General features: G+C 43.5%; 1 protein-coding gene and 1 pseudogene across 5 annotated transcripts in view; both read left to right on the forward strand.

The window, feature by feature from the left end:
* The window catches only part of ABHD6 (abhydrolase domain containing 6, acylglycerol lipase), a 53,430-nt gene that overhangs the window by 17,008 nt on the left and 18,814 nt on the right, over positions 1–17,608 (forward strand). For all 5 annotated transcript variants that reach the window (XM_060109788.1, XM_060109785.1, XM_060109784.1 and 2 more), the window contains exons 2-3: positions 575–639; positions 8,589–8,741. In XM_060109788.1, the coding sequence (XP_059965771.1) occupies positions 8,623–8,741 (119 nt within the window). In that variant the 5' untranslated portion in view covers positions 575–639; positions 8,589–8,622. The remainder of the gene's footprint in view (positions 1–574; positions 640–8,588; positions 8,742–17,608) is intronic.
* On the forward strand, positions 16,518–17,046 carry LOC132496879 (nucleolar protein 56-like; annotated as a pseudogene).

Consider the following 17,608-nt stretch of genomic DNA (forward strand, 5'->3'; position numbering starts at 1 on the left):
TTTCTGCTGCAGTGCCTTTGCCAGCATCTCTGCTCTGTCCAGCCCTGTTTTTGAGCTTTGTGGTCCCCTCTCTGTAGCCACTCTAATAGAAATATTGTATTCATTTTCCCATTGGTTGCCACCTTCCTCTCATTCCTTTCTGATATAACTTTAGGTAACCCTAACCCCAGATGGAGAAGGGGAGTTTTAATCTTTATTTGAGGTCTTAGTTAAGTTTGAAGCCTTCAGAACCCCCTCTCACCCAAGCATGCCTGTTTCTCTTATTGCCTTTCTCGCTCCTGCAGGCCAGAAATCACCAGCTCAGTCCCATGCTTTATCCTCATTGCAGATTCCTTCTTTGACCTTCACATCCTCCTGGCCAAGCTCTTTATCTCACTTGCCCTGCCTACCCTTTGTGCAGGTTGTTTAATGAGGGGAGGTGACCTGAACCTGAGGGAACTTTAAAGCCACAGGATAGTTGCACTTCTCCTGTGCCAAGGAGGAGGTGTTCTGACTCACCGGTTGGTTATTAGCACTTCATTCGTATTCTCTAATATGATTTAATGCTTTGTCATTTTCTTTCCTGTGTTTCCAGAGTCTCATTTTCAGCTTCTGCCAGAGCCAGTAGCAGTTGGGAAAGAAGGCTGTGCTCTTCAAAGAGTGAGTATGGATTTTTAACACCATATATTACGGGGTGGGGGTGGGGAAGGCAGCCCTTTAATGAGACTGGGGCTACTCTGTAAGCTCCCTGGCACCCTTCTGCAGGCCAGCCTGTCTGGGGGCAGAAGTGGTCTCTGGTTCAGTAGGTCTGGTGGGGAGGGGATTGGGCACCTGAAGATTTTTAAAGCTCAAGATATGTATACAAAAGCCCTCCCTTCTCAAAGACTGTGCCTGGAGCAGGGCTCTGAGTTTGAAGGGAGTCAAGAAGACCTGGGCCTCTGGGGACCAGGATGCTTTCCTGGGGAGTGTGACCCTGAATCAGCCCCAAAGGCAGAGAGGAGTTCATCAGGCAGACGGGACAGGGAGTGCTTCACACGAAGGGGACAGTGTGAGAAAGATGAAGTGTGAGGCTGTGCGGGGCTTTCGTGGGGGCAGGAGGTGGATATTTGGGGTGCAGGCAGAGGTGGGGGCCAGAAAGTTGAGTCGGGATCATACGGAGTGCTCAGAGTTCACACTAGACCAGAGCCCCGCGTCCTTGGCGTGAACTGAGAAGATTCCTCCGGCAGCTGGTGGTGGAAGGACTGAACGGGGTGTGAAAGAGCAGTCTTCACAGAAGTGGGAGCAAGGAGGGATGAGGACCTGGACGCAGTGTGGTGGCTGAGGGAGCTGTGGTCTGACTCCTACGAAGTCTCACACCTGGTGGGAATGTTTCTTCCCCTACGACATTCCTAGTAAATGTTAAGCCAAAGGAATTGGTTGCAAGAGGCTTTCGGGGGTGTAGACCCCCTAAAACTGTGCTGTCCAACGCAGCAGCTCCTATTTATATGTGGCTCTGAAGCATTTACAATGTGATGGATGTGACTGAAGGACTGAACTTTGAATTTTATCTAATTAATTTAAATTTAAATAGCCACCTATAAACAGTGCAGTTTGTCTAGACTCAGACAAGTTGGCTTCAGCGCTGGCACCTCCCTGCCGTTGCCTGACAGGAGGGTTGAGCAAAGAGGAAGAGTGAAAGATGCATCGGAGTCTGGGAGGCCAGACTGATGGGGATACTGTTGGCAGAAATCGACAAGTCAGGAGCAAGGGGAGAGATGTACCTGAGACCTTGTAGGACAGGACTTTTGGGTCATGGAGGTAGTCAAGCAGGCTTTTGGAAAAGTCTGGAAGAAGGTCCTGGCCAGGTATGTTGATTTTTGCGTTTCCTGTAGGAGGGAGTGGCAGAGGGTGTAGATATGGTGAGCTCTTCAAGGAAGACAATGAAGATCACATTATGGGACTGTTCAAGGGGGAAAGTAAGGAGAGCATCATGGGAATATCCAGGGGAGAGCGGAAGCAGAGAATCTTAGGAACCAGGCTACGCATGCTCAGAGCCATGGCTTGTTTGAACAACAGGGGTGTCTGAGCTGCAAAGTACAGAGGAGGAATGGGCTCAGCCAGAGTGAGTGGGAGACAAGGCCAGGAGGGCAGAAGTGAGCACCTTATGGCAGCAATCCTAGGGTCGTGCCACACTTTCAGTGATGACTGGGCAGGCTTAACTACTTCCTTGGAACTTTCTGTGCGATTTTCCTTCATGATGGAGAAGATTACTGTGACAAGGCATTAGAGCTGCTCATTTCTCAAATTACTCTATCTCATCAATCCTGGGGCTTCCATACAAGAGACTCTTAGTATCTTTTTTAGCTGTTGGTCATTAGTGATGATTTTTTTTGTTTTTTGGGTTTTTTTTTGTGGTTCGCAGGCCCCTCACTGTTGTGGCCTCTCCCGTTGTGGAGCACAGGCTCCGGACGCGCAGGCTCAGCGGCCATGGCTCACGGGCCCAGCCGCTCCGCAGCATGTGGGATCCTCCCAGGCCGGGGCATGAACCCGTGTCCCCTGCAACGGCAGGCGGACTCTCAACCACTGTGCCACCAGGGAAGCCCTAGTGATAGTTTTGAGGACTCGGTTTATCTTTACAAGAACCTAGTTTCAGGGCTTCCCTGGTGGCACAGTGGTTAAGAATCTGCCTGCCAGTACAGGGGACATGGGTTTGAGCCCTGGTCCAGGAATATCGCACATGCCGCGGAGCAGCTAAGACTGTGTGCCACAACTACTGAGCCTGCGCTCTAGAGCCTGCAAGCCACAACTACGGATGCCCACGTGCCTAGAGGCCATGCTCTGCAACAAGAGAAGCCCATGCATTGCAATGAAGAGTAGCCCCCGCTCGCCACAACTAGAGAAAGCACGCACGCAGCAAGGAAGACCCAACGCAGCCAAAACTAAATAAATAAAATAAATTAATTAATTTTAAAAAATTATTTTGAAAAAAGAACCTCGTTTCAGAAATCAGTGTTGGGTAGATGCAACAATGTTTAACAGCTGGAACTTTATACTCAGATTTCAAGAACTTAGTGCTTTTTCCAGGTGGACAACACTGTGGAAAGAATTTTCATATTGCAGAGTTAAAAAAAAAATTATGAGCAACACCGGTTAGTTTTTTGTTGTTGTTGTTTGTTGTTTTTTGGGTTTTTTGGGGTGTGTTGGTTCTTAGTAGCGGCACATGGGCTCTTCGTTGTGGTGTGCGGGTTTCTCTCTAGTTGTGGCGTGCGGGTTTTCTCTTCTTTAGCTGTGGCGCGGGGGTTCCAGAGCACGTGGGCTCTAGCAGGCTCTGTAGTTGAGGCACGCAGGGCTTAGTTGCCTGCATTGTAAGACAGATTCTTTACCACTGGACGGCCAGGGAAGTCCCAGCACTGGTTAGTTTTTCAAAGACACCAGCAACAATAAGGTAACAAGTTGTTAACTTGTAAAGTTAGCATGTTACATCCTATAAAATAGTTCTGGAGAAGTGCAAAGAATGTCTATGGGAACACTGAACTGGGAACACTGAACTCTGTGCCTTTTGTGTAACTGATGCACAATAAATATCTCCTTAGCAAGTGCTGAGAGAAGGCAAAGGTAGCATGAACCAGGCACACCCACAGGATTGGACTGAAAGGCAGCTCATGCCATGTACCAGTCAGGTGACCTTGGGGGCATTTGTTAACTTCTGTAAGCTTCAGTTTCTCCATCTTTAAAATGGGAGAAATGCTTCTTACTCCCAGTGTTGTGCAGGATAAAATGAGAGGATGTATGTGAACCATCTACACGGGGCCTGGCATACAGCAGTCATCCAGTACATGGAGGCTGTCGCTCTTCTATCTTTGGCTATGGTGGTAGTGGCCGTGGTCATTATTGTTGTTGCTGTAGTTATTAAAATAATCATTATTTTGAAGAGACCAGGACTTTAGTTTGTCAAAATTGATGGCATATGAGTAGATGTCCAGGGGAAGGCAAGATTCTATAAAAGTGTTTTACATTCTATTTATTCTTGGAATTTTGCTTTATACCTTAAGATTAAAGTATCAGAACTCAAGATGACGGGTTTTAAAAGTCAGTGAGAACATTAAAAGACAACTGTGACATGTTATGCCTGACCTCTAACCCCTGACTAAACTTGGGAACATGAGTCCAATGTTTATCTGGATCTACTGATTAATTTTTGTCCCTGCGTTCAGAGATAAAGGCCCTGAATGCACAGCTTGGATGTTAACAGGGGAAGGCCACGTGGCAGCCTCTGGTCTCGGGGTGAGAGTGTGTTACCCTCCCTGGTACCATAAGGGCAGCTCTCCTTCCTGATGTCCCCTCGTGTCAGACTGTGCCGCAAAGCCGCTGAAATCACTGTCATTAACACTGGGGTGTCTCACGTGACACAACAGATACGTAAAACAAGTCCATTTTTCTTTTTCAGTCTATTCAGCCATTATCAAACACCAAAACATTATCCAACATTACCACACACCAGATATTTCCCAGATACTGTTTTAGGTTTTGGGAAAAATATAACAGGGAACGAGATTCTCGTGGGGAACGAGCCAGATCCTACTCTTCAATTGTCTGGCATAATTTCAGAAATGTTTTAAGTCACCAGAATAGGAAAAGGCAGATGAGATGTTTTGGACGAATGTTCTCATTAACAGATGAGAAAACCAAGGTCTCAGCCGGTGCGTGGAAGAGCCAGCGGAGCGCCCCACCCCCAGCCGCATGCCCGTCCATCACACACATCTGCCCCAGTGGCAGCCATTCATCTCTCACCACCATGATGTTCACCAGATCCGTGTATCACCTATTAGCATTTTTCTTTAACTCATTTCCTTCTTTTAACTTAGATTAATGTACATCACTACCATAAACTGAAAATATCCATAAAAATCAACACAACGTTATTAAGTAGCTAGATACTGTTGCTTGCAGGAGGCTCAAGGGTTAGAGAGCTATTTAATAACCACACTGAGAGTTTCTCTTTGACCTAAGCAGGGCGGGAAAAGAACTGCAAAGAGATGCCTTTCTCGGTGTGCATGTGAGTGTGACCTGACGCTCTGTAGCCCTGGGTGTTCTGCCCCCTGAAGTCGTCTTGCAAACATCAGCTGTTTGGGAAACCACGCTCTGCCCCTTAGTTGATGTTCGGTCACTGGTGATTCTCGGTTCACAAGGCTTCAGTTTTTCTGCGTCCAGCTTCCACCTTGGGTACATAGAACATCCTATAAACAACCCCCAGCAGGGTAGGGCAGCTGCCTTTTCAAAGGCTGGGACAAGTCCTTTGTAAAACGAAGGATGTTGCAGAGGTAGGAATAATGGTCAGCTCTTTATAGAAAACTCAGAAAACATTAGTGTCTTCACTCAGGGCCTGTCTGTATTTGATGTCATCAGGGAAAGTGTGCAGGATTCTTTGTAACAAGTCCAAGCCTTGCTAAATTGATGATGCTCTGCAAAAGCTCCTTATTAAGGACTTTATTCTGCCATTAAATGGAGGATGGAGCCAGATAAAGCCTTCCCCCAAACTGACTGTGGCATCCCTAGCAGGCATTGATGAAGCCATGAGGTTTCTTTTTGATGATCATGACTTCGTGTTGGGGCTCCCATCTCCAGTGTCAGAGTCTGTGACATATATAGCTTTGGGCATAAAATGTTCTAATTCCTAGTCTAAAAGAACAGCATGCAGTTAACTTCCTGCAGCTCAGGAATCAGAATTCATGGTGACCCTCAGCAGTTTTTAAGGCCTTTATGTGATGTGGAAAAGTCCTCTTGAATCCGACAGTTCCCATCTTCACCAACTCCTGTGACCCACACTATTCAAATGATTCGTAAAATTCCCTTCACTCTGTGATTAATTTGCTCACCCCTTGACAGTGGGGCCTTTGTAGCATCGTAAATTGTACCCAGCATTAAATAGGTGACTCCTCTGGGGAGTTTTGTAATTATTGAAAGAGAGAAAAGTCAGGTCTCTTATAGCATCATTGGGAATGGTTGTCCCTAAAACAAATAGGATTGAACCCATTTTGTAACTTTGATTTTCATTAATTCATTTGCACCTTATTTGTGTCCTGTGCTTATTCTAGGCACTGAGAAAGAACATGTATGATTATTCCTACCCTCTAGGAGCTCTGGTTCTAGGAGGAGAAAGAAGCCAGTGATATAAGTGTGCTGGAAAAAGTGTTTACAGTGACTGAGAAACTGAGAGGACAGTTGAATCAGAAACACAGACAGTGCTTCTGCCCCTGAGAAAGCGGCAGCTTTCATTACCGTAGACTCAGTACTGTCCCCGGATAGAGTGTGTGTGAAACTGAAAGGAACTATCTAACCCACCTACAGATGTATCTGTTTCCCCCTCTAGACCGAGGGGCTTGTTTCACCAAACCTCTCACAAGAGACCAAACATCTAAATGGAGATGTCACATCTTCATGGAGAAATCAGGGGTGACAAATGTGGGTATTTAACAGCAGAGAGGTTACAAAGATTGAGAAAAGGCCATTTGAAAAAAATGAGACCAAGTGGAGTTAGGAGCAAAGACAGTGGGTCCAAGTCAGAAACTTGTTTTATAAGCATGACTACCAGCTGAGTGACCTTGGGCAAGTTACTTAACCTCTCTATGCCTTAGTTGCCTCAGCCTATAAATATAGGGAATAAAACACTCACCTTGCCTGTTTGATGGAGTTGGTGTGCTCTATCAAGGGTTAGCAAATTACAACCTGAAGTCTGTTTTTTACAATAAAATTTTATTGGCACACAGTCACACCCATTCATTACATGTTGTATGGCTGCTGTCCCACTACAAGGGCAGCTTGAAGAGTTGCGACAGAGACCTTATAACCCGCGATGCTGAAATATTTATCATCTGCCCTTTACAGAAAAAGTTGGCTGACCCCCATGCTCAGTGGTCATACTGTGCCATCATGAAATCATTATAAAATTGAAACACACATCAGTTGATGGAGGTGTATGGGACAAAGCCTTCCATTTCACAGGAAATATAAGGAAGACCATGATTTGCTAGATGTTTGCTTTTTCATGAAGAAGGCTCTTTTTTATGTTAGTGAGATGCACACTTAGCACAAGTGGCCAAGTCCTCAGATGACAAAGGGCCATACCTGACTTACAGATCCTTGCAGGAGTTGTTTTCTCTACTGGGGAGGATGACAGGACTTGAAATATTTTTTATTCTATGAAAAAAAAAAAAACCATGTTGTGAGTGAGTTCATGAGACAGGACTGGGTGGGGACCTCTAATTCAGTGGTGATTTCCAGAGTGCCTAGAAATGGGTCAGGCCCTAGTCTGAATGCTGGGGATACAGTCCCTCCCCTCTTGGAGCTCCCATCCTAGCCTTCAGATGTGTCCACCAAGTCTATGGAAGGACATCAGAAAGTATACTGAAAACTCTGCTGTTCTAATGTGTTCCCTCCTAACTTTTTACTGTATATTTCTTATATTTGAAGTGTATGCCTGTACATGATACATAACGAAAGATTTTAAAGGGTAGACCATGAAAAGCAAGTCTCCCTCTATCCCTGACACCCATCTGATTCCCCACCTCAGATGCAACCACTGTTGCTGGTTTCTTGTACACCTTCCAGTGATAGTCTGTATATAGATAAGCATCCATGTGTACATGTGTATTTTTTCCTTCCTCTCTTCCCTTCCTCCCTTCCAGGTCTTCTGTCCTCCCTGACTTTTCATTTTTAAAAATTGCAAACCTAGTAGGAAAGTTAGAGGTTACCAGTACATTTCACCACACTTATTTATTTCTCCCTCCCCTACACACACAACGCACGCATGCACACACACGCGGGCAAACCAAGATGCACACACGCATGCACACATGCATGCACACAATGCACACACAGATGCACACACGCTCACACACACACACGCGCATATACATTTTTTCTCTCCTCAACTTTTAAAAGTGAGTAGCAGATGTCACTATTCTTTATCCCTTAATCAGCAGACTCTAGGAACAAGGACGTTCTCTTACATATAAACATAACCACAATTTCATCACCACACTCACTGATACAATAATGTTATCTAATAACCAGTCCTTACTCACATTTCCCTAGTTGTCCCCACAGTTTCCTTTATAGCTTAAAAAAAACTCCAGGATCATCTTAAGGATTCCTCATTACATTTAGTTGTTCTGCCTATTTAGATTTTTTAAAGCACTTGCCTCCTGATCCTTGCTCTCATTCTGTGTCATTCACTTCTCTGTTCTGCTTTGCTTCTTCACCTTGTCTCCTGAGACGAACTTTCTTTCTCTTTTTTTTTTTGTTAAATTAAAAAAAAATTTTATTTATTTTTGGCCACATTGGGTCTTTGTTGCTGCACTCAGGCTTTATTTAGCTGTGGCGAGCGGGGGCTACTCTTCGTTGCGGTGCGCGGGCTTCTCATTGCGGTCGCTTCTCTTGTTGTGGAGCACGGGCTCTAGGCGCGCGGGCTTCAGTAGTTGTGGCTCACGGGCTTGGTTGCTCCAGTGCATGTGGGATCTTCCCAGACCAGGGATTGAACCCGTGTCCCCTGCATTGGCAGGCAGATTCTTAACCACTGCGCCATCAGGGAAGTCCCTGAGATGGAGTTTCAATACTGTCTCTCTCTTCAGCCCCTGCAGGTGTCAGCCAGCCCTAAAGAGCAGGATGGATCTTGATGTGGTTAACATGTTTGTGATCGCGGGTGGGACGCTGGCCATCCCGATCCTGGCGTTTGTAGCCTCATTTCTCCTGTGGCCTTCGGCACTGATAAGAATCTATTACTGGTAAGTTCATTTTATAGTTCAAGTTTTCAGGAGTATCATGACCACGCCATCTTCTCTGCTTGTCCTTTTTGGTTGTGGCTGTTCAACATTTATCATGAAATATTTCAAACTTACAGAAAAGTTGAAAGACATCCTTTCTTGAATGTTGGGAGTGTTTCTGAAGTAGTGGTAGCTTCTCCCCAGGTAAATTCTTCCAGGTTTCTGATGGTGTCTTTGCTCAGGAGACTACCCTGTCTCCCAACATCACTGATTCATGGGAATTCCTTTGGTTTTTCTTGGTCGTTGGATTCTGATCCAGTGATGTCTTGACAGGTACAGTGAAATGCACTGAAAAATGAGTTAAAAAGAGTAGGATCGTGGAGATGGCATGGATAGGACAGAATGGTTTTAGATGTTTTTAAAAGCAATCATTGGTCACGCCCACCCAGGGCTGCCAAAAAAAAGAAAAAAAAAGTGTTCATTAGTAAAGTGACGGAAAAGAAGTTCCCAAAACTTCTGTCATTCTTGAGTCACCTTTATGCTCCTTGCTCTATCTGCATACCACCTCTACTTTTCTTTTGTATTTTCTTTAGAGTGACTTTTTAAGAAAACCTTCAATCAATTTAAGAGTGACATATCACAACCTTAAGTGGAAAGCTTGCCATACATACCAAAAATATTAAATTAATATAAGAAAGTAAAAATAAGCACAATGCCATTAAACTATGTTCATAAATTCTAGCCTGGATACCATTGCCTACCAAAGACTCTCTCCTTTCTCTGTGTTAAAAAGTCTGAGAGGTGTGAAAGGTATAGAGCCTTTCTCCTTGATGGAATCAGAAGGTTAACAGTTGAAAAGAGAGAAGCTTTCTCATGATGTGCGTCAGGGACTTTTCATGCCACAGTCCATTTACCAAATAAAATCACCTCTCACACTCCCATGGATTCATCCCACGATGAAGGAAATACTGAAATAGACCTGGTTCCTCTCTGTGCCATAGGGAAGCACACTGAGATTTAATCACACTTCTGGAACTTTGGACTGCCTTCTGTGCCCCGAGAGAAGAATGCAGGGAGGCTGTGCTTGTGCCCTTTATCTGCCCTCCCTTCTGGCTCCCTTTTGTTTCATTAGACTGTGGAATTTTCCGCCTGCCAGCCAGCCTCTGATCCTTGAAAAGAAGCTAATTGAACAGAAGGGAGCTTTCATGTTTCACTCACTCTTGTGGGGAGGTGATGACCCCTTCATAGGGTCACCCAGGACCCACCTCCACATTGATGAAGCTAAGACTCTGGCTGCTTAAATGCCATTGTCCTTGAAGCACTGGCAGTAGGAGTGCTTTGGGGCTAAGGCTCCCATGTGGCCTGTGACATGGAGAGGCCAGAGTGGTGTGCCCCTCTCCACCCTGCAGAGGCACCGTGGACCTCCACATGCAAATTTCATTTTTCTTGAAGTGAAGCAGAGAATGCAGTTCAGCGATGTGACCCATAACCATGTATATGGCTGCATGCAGAGGTGTGATTATTCTATCCACCACATGCGGAAACCAGCCTCTGCTGCAGAGTCCCCCAACACCCAATTCCTTGGGCCATCGCGGAGAAGGCTTTCAGAGTCAGAATGTTAGAATAATTTTGATGCTTGATCTTTCAAGAGAAAATTAACTTCATAGCAAATAATTGACTTTTTTGAGTTAAAATTCATATAATTTAAACTTCATCATTTTAAAGTGTACATTTAATTGGCTTTAATATATACACCGTACTGTGAATTACCACTGTCTAATTGAGAACATTTCCATCTCCCCCCAAAGAACCCCCATACTTGTTAGCAGGTACTCCCAGTTTTCTCCTCTCTTCATCCCCTGGTAACTAGTAATCTACCTTCTGTCTCTTTGGATTTGCCTGTTGTGGACATTTCATATAAATGAGATTGTACGATTTGTGTTTTTTTGGGTCTGGCTTCTTGCGCTTTTCAAGGCTTACCCATGCTGCAGCGTGTATCTGTACTTTGTTCATCGTGATGGGTGAATAATGGTCCATTGTATGGTTATACCACATTTTATTTATCCAAATGGACGTTTGTGTTGTTTCCACTTTTTGCTATTATGAATAATACCTCATAGAAAATAATTCACTTTTATGAACAAGTAATACCACCAAAACCCAGTGAGGCCCCACAGAGAACATTCAGCCCTTTATTATTTGACAGCGCAGATGCAGGTGACCTTAAAGCCTGCCCATGCCCGTTACTTCACTCAGAGCTGTAGCTGGAGGATGAACACAAATCTCTTTATTTTGTGAACTCAGCCACACAGGCCAAGAAGAAACCCAGTTGGCTGAGGAGGATGAAAATCCTAGAAATCCTTTCGGATTATGCCGGGTAGCGCTGTGGCAGAGGGGCTGTCATTATAGTAATAGAACCCGTAATGCCATTGCAGAGTCGCCGGAATTCCTGTGAGCGGCTTCCCCCACCCCACTGAAACGCACAGCCTGTTTCCTTCAAAGCACCTCACTGCAGGGCTTCCCTGGTGGCTCAGTGGTTGAGAGTCCGCCTGCCGATGCAGGGAACACGGGTTCGTGCCCCGGTCCGGGAAGATCCCACATGCTGCGGAGCCTGTGCGTCCAGAGCCTGTGCTCCACAACGGGAGAGGCCACAGCAGTGAGAAGCCCGCGTACCACAAAAAAAAAAAAAAAAAAAATCACCTCACTGCAAGTGACACTTTCACAGTGGTTGTCATAGGATGAGCAGCTTTGCTGTGAGTCACTTATGTCCCTTAACCACAGCTACTCCTCCAAAGGCCTTCATTTACTCAGCTGCCCGTAACGACCACCCATAGGTTCACCCTGCAGACCTGGCTTAGCCAAGTTAATTTTCAGGATTGCGATGTGAACAGGAACAGCAGGCAGTAGAGGTAGCTGGGCATCCCTGATACCCCAAGCCATGCTGCCGAGTGAGCATATGGGTTTGAGGAAGGCATCTCGGGGCGCTCTCGCCTGGACTTCCCTCTGGGTCTTTTGAGTTCCTCAGGGCACAGTGTCCCCGGTGGGTCACAGCCAGCCTTCAGAGAACTCTCTCTGGGTCTAAGTGTCCCTGGAGCATGGCTAGCACAGTTCCACAGAGATGGGGACTATGATAGCTCCAGCAGGAGATGGCAAACATGTGGCTGTGAGAGTCCACAGACAGCCACACTGGAGATGCCGTGGCCACTGTGGGTGACATCAGGGGCTCCTGTGGCTTTCGTTTTGTAAACTGTCAAAACTGTTCACTGAATGAAAAAGACTGAGATTTTTAAAGATTTTCGTTTTCCCAAAGAAACTCAGTTGTGCGATCAGTATAAGAAATCATACATATAAGAGAGAGAAGAGGATAATTGGAAAAGAAGAAATAAAACTGATGTTGTTTCTGATGGCATGATTGTGTACGTAGGAAGTCCAGAAGACTTTTATGGTTATGTTGTATTATATACACTTGGCCTAAAGATGGGGAGATAATGGCCAAGAAACATGTGAAATGATGCTCAATTTTGTTGGCCCTAAGGGATATTCAAATTAAAACCACAGTGAGATACCATTTCACACCCTTCAGAATGGCTAAAATGAAATGGGCTGACTGACAATTCCAAGTATTGGCAAGGATGTTGTATTAGTTCCCTAGGGCTGCTGTAACAAATTGCCACAAACTGGGTGACTTAACAACAACAGAAATTTATTCTCTCACAGTCTGGGAGGCTAGAAATACTAAATCAAAGCGCTGGCAAGGTTGGTTCCTTCTGGACGCTGAGGGAGGATCTGTTCCATTTCCCCCTCCCTAGCTTCTACTGTTTGCCAGCAACCCTTGGCATTCCTTGACTTGTAGTTGTGTTACTCCTGTCTCTGCCTCTGTCTTCACATGGTGTTCTTCCTTCTGTGTGTTTCTGTGTCCTAATTTCCCTCTTATAAGGACACCAGTTGCGTTGGATTTGAAGCCAACCCTAATCCACTATGACCTCAGCTTAACTTGACTACATCTGCAAAGACCCTATTTCCAAATAAGGTCATATTCACGGTTTCCAGGTGGACATGAATTCTAGCAGGATACTATTAACCCACTATAGATTTGCAACAACTAGAATCTGGTGTATTGTTGACTGAAGTGTAAACTGGTTCATCCACTTTGGAAAACTGTTTGACAAAATGACCCACTAATTTCACCCAAAAGAAGTGTGTATATGTATTGATCAAAAGATATATACAAAAATGTTCCATAGCAGCTCCATTTATAATACCTCCAAACTGGAAACACCCAATGTCCATTAATACTGTAATAGATAAATAAATTGAGGTATAGTCACACCATTATTCACACAATGGAGTACTATATAGCTATGAAAATGGAAAGAAGTAACGCTACATTTTACAACATGAATGATCCTTACAAACATAATATTGAGTGGAAGGAGTCAGATACAAATAAGAACTTATTGTATGATAAAATTCTAAAACATGCAGAACTCTCCTGTTTGAAAATGAGGTAGTGGTTACCTTTAGGAGGTATTAATGGGGAGAGGCATGAGGTGGATATCTGGGATGCTGGTCGTAGTCTAGACCTTGGTCTGGGTGGCAGATAATGGGTTCATTCACTTTGTGCAGATTCATCAGGCTGTACACTTATAATATGTGTACTTTTCTGTATTATTTATACTTACATTGAAAGTTTCTCTAAAAAATAACAATGAAGGATGTAGAGAAATTGGATCCCTCATATACTGCTAGTGGAGAATGTGAAATGATGTAACCACTTTGGAATACAGTCTGGCAGTTCCTCAAAAGGTTTTTTTTTTTTTAAAGCTACTATGTGACCCAGGAATTCTACTCCTACATGAAATGAGAACACCCAAGAGAACAGAAAACATATGTCCATAGGAAAACTTGTATATGTATGTTCATAGTGGCACTATTCCTAATAGCTCAGAAGTAGAAACAACCCAAATGTCCATCAACAGATGAATGGATAAACAAATATGGCATATCCATATGATGGAATATTATTTAGCCTTAAAAAAGAATGAAATACTGATATATTCTATAATGGATGAACTTGAAAACACACTAAGTGAAATACACCAGACACAAAAGGCCACATATTGAATGAACCCATTCATGGGAAATGTCTAGAATAGGCAAATCCATAGAGACTTGAAGTAAACTAGTGGTTGCCAGGAGCTGCAGAGGAGAATGGTGAGTGAGTGCTCATGGGTATGGATTTCTTTCTTTTTCTTTTTTAATTGTGGTAAAATATACACAAGATAAAATTTACCTTTTAAACTATTTGTAAGTATATAGTTCAGTTGGGCTTCTTTTTTTTTTTTTTTTTTTGAGATCGAAGCAGTGCAAGCTTTATTCAATGACCAGAGAATGGAAAAGTGGGAACTTAGTTTACAACTATCACCCTAATGGCGAGAAGGATTTGCTTTTTTGGGGATATAGTTGTTTTACAATGTTGTGTTAGTTTCTACTGTATACAGTGAAGTGAAGTAGAGTTCCCTATGCTCTACAGCAGGTTCTCATTAGTTCTCTATTTTATACATATTAGTGTATATATGCCAATCCCAATCTCCTAATTCATCCCACCCCACCCCCCTTTCCCTGCTTGGTGTCCATATGTTTGTTCTCTACATCTGTCTCTATTTCTGCAGTCAGGTTTCTTTTTGACAAAAATGTTCCAGGATTAGTGGTGATGGGTGCACAACTTTGTGAATATACTAAAAACACCTCAGTTGTACCATTTAAAAGGGTGAATTTTTTGGTATGTAAATTATATCTCAATAAAAAGAAATGTATATTCAACATCCTTGTCCTTAGGGAAATGCAAATGAAAACCACAGTGATATACTACACACACATTAGGATGGCTATTATTAAAAAAATGGAAAATAGCAAGTGTTGGTGAGGATGTAGAGAAACTGGAACCCTTGTGCTTTGCTGGTAGAAATGTAAAGTGGTATAACTACTGTGGAAAAGTTTAGTGGTTCCTTAAAAAGTTAAACACAGAATTACTATGTGATCCAACAATTGTACTTCTATACCCCAAAGAATTGAAAGCAAGGACTCAAACAGATACTTATATACCAATGTACATAGCAGCATTATGCACAATTGCCAAAAAAATGGAAACAATCCAAATATCCATCAACAGATAAATGATAAACAAAATGTGGTATATACATACAATGGGATATTATTCAACCTTAAAAAGGAATAAAATTCTGATGTAGGGTACAACATGGATGAACCTTGAAAACATTTTGCTAAGTGAAATAAGCCAGACACCAAAGAACAAATATTGTGTGATTCCACTTATATGGCTATCATATTTGTCACAAAATTTTCCACAATTTTTCTGGAATTTTGGCAAATGATATATTTGAAGGACAGAATCTTTTTTATATAATAATAAAACTACCATTTATTGATTATTTCCCGTGTGTTGGGCATTGAACCAGACTTTGTAATGGATTATCTCTTTTAATCTTAACCATATCCTCAGTAGAATGCAACATTTTCCCATATTATAGATGAGGAAATTGAGTTTCACGATCATATAGCCAGTAAATGAATGAGCTGGGATATGAATGTGTGAACAAATTCATGTTACCGTATCATATTTGAATCATGAAATATGTATGTTTTGTCATAAGAAGAGCTGTTAAGCTAGCCAGTTTTATTGTATCTTTAACGTTTTGAATAGGCAATATATTCACTGAAAAAGTACTAAAAAAAGCATGGTAAGTCTGCCTCCCACCGCTGTTCCCTCTCTACCTACTTCTCACAGTATTTCCCACCTCCGCTCCAGATACTCATTTTAATAGTACCTTGTATATGCTCCCATGCATTTTGTATGCAGGTATGAGTAAATATGAATATATATCCTCATCTCCCTCTCCCTTTATTTTACACAAAGGGTTAGAGTTGGTCCATTTAGGCTATTTGCTATTGTACGACTTGGCTACCTCTTTGGTGCAAAGTATACCACAAAGTGAATCTCTGACTGAATTAATTATCTTTCATCTTGGAGAGATTCTTCATGCAGAGAGTTCAATTTGTTTAGACGGTAATTTCATATTGAAATCAGTTTCAGGCCAAACTCCAGCACTGCCAAGTTTTATGTAACCAACAGAAGCTGAGCTTTCAACCAGCTGCCATATGTTGTAAGGAATAAAATCAGAGGGCTGATGAGATAATTCTTATGAAACAAGTTCTCACTGTCAGAGTCTCTAGGAAAAATATATCTGGAGTGGAAGGCAGGGGAGGGCATATGACCTTTATCAAGCTTATCCATCATAGTGGAAATTATGTCTGTACAAAACCAAATGTTTGTTACCATAAATTCTGCATCACAATTAAAATCCAAACAGTTTTTTTTTTAAGCAGTCAAATCAATCAAAATCCAATACTTGAGAATGAATAGCTTCTTTGAAACCACAGTAACACTTAAATATGGTTAAGACTCTGATGGCCAGTCCTTGTGTCTGAGTGATTCCCTGGGCCCAGCAAAGGGACCAAGTTTCCAGAGCCCTGAAGACAAGGGATAACACCCCAAAATATGGTCTGATTTTCCACTCCACGTTCATTGGCCAGGCAGCTGCTAAGAACAAAGGCTGCATCTCCCAATACCTGGCCAACAGATGCAGTATATCCTCATAAATTGATTGCTTCTCTGAGGTGCCCTCAAGTGTATTTGTGGAGAAGCTTCAAGAACAAGTCAAGGAGCAGCTGTCCTTCTATGAGACTGGAGAGATTCCATGAAAGAATCTGGATGTCATGAAGGAGGCAATGGTTCAGGCAGGGGAAGCCGCCGCTGAGATTGCTAGGAAGCTGGAGAAACAGGAGAAGAAACGCTTAAAGAAGGAAGAGAACAGCTGGCTGCAGTTCCCCTTGCATCTTCAGAAAACAGCATCAGTGCTCAGGGGGAACGCAAGGAGACAACTGCAAGACCCAAAAAGAAGAAAGTGAAAGCCCCAGGAGGCTTCTCAGGAGAATGGCACGGAAGATTCGTCGGTCTCTTTCTCCAAACCCAAGAAAAAGAACTCTTTTTCCAAGGAGGAGCTAGTTAGTAGTGATCCTGAAGAGACAGCCGTCAGTGGAAATCTTCCCAAGAGGAAGAAATCTTTCCCCAAAGAGGAACCAGTTAGTGACCCTGATGAAGAGTCAGGAAACAAGAGTGTCCCAAAGAAAAAGAGGAAATTCTCCAAGGAGGAGCTGTAAGCTGTGGACCTGAGGAGGCTGCTGGCAGCAAGAGCAGCAGTTCCAAGGAATGAAAAGGTTCCAAAAGCTACCCCAGGAAGATTAGAATGGACCTTTCCCTGGTGGGGCCTAACCTGCGGGGATACTTCCCAACCCATCTCCTGAAATTTGGTTGGTTGAAAAGCTAATTAAACTTCCAGCTTGCTCAAATAGAATTACAAATAGGCAAAGTAGTGTTTTTCACAGCAGTCACTGGAATCACCCACACTGGACAGCTGTGAGGTATGTTGAGTCCTGAGACAATAAGGAATCCAGGCATCCGTCAGACAGCCTCCTGTTGTCCTTCCTTCCCATCCAGAGATTTGTGGATGTGGAATGATACCACCACCAGCAACTGCAGCCTTGATGAGTCTGCTTCTTCATCTCCATGAGTAGCAAGTTGTAGGTGACAAGAGGGAACACACTTTACCTTTAAGTCTTCTGATGCATTTCCTTCCAATCAAAGTATCTCTGCAGTGAGGTCCTCTAGGACTCCAGGGCAACTGCCCTGTACCCAGAGTCACTCACGCCTGTACGTCCACAGCTGCTCGTCCCAGATTTCAGGTGTCAATGAACATGGCCCACCAGGAACTGCAAGCCAGCTGTCTTCGAGGGGAAACCACTTCTGT

The sequence above is a fragment of the Mesoplodon densirostris genome, chromosome 10 (assembly GCF_025265405.1).
Source record: "Mesoplodon densirostris isolate mMesDen1 chromosome 10, mMesDen1 primary haplotype, whole genome shotgun sequence".
Classification (NCBI taxonomy): domain Eukaryota; kingdom Metazoa; phylum Chordata; class Mammalia; order Artiodactyla; family Ziphiidae; genus Mesoplodon; species Mesoplodon densirostris.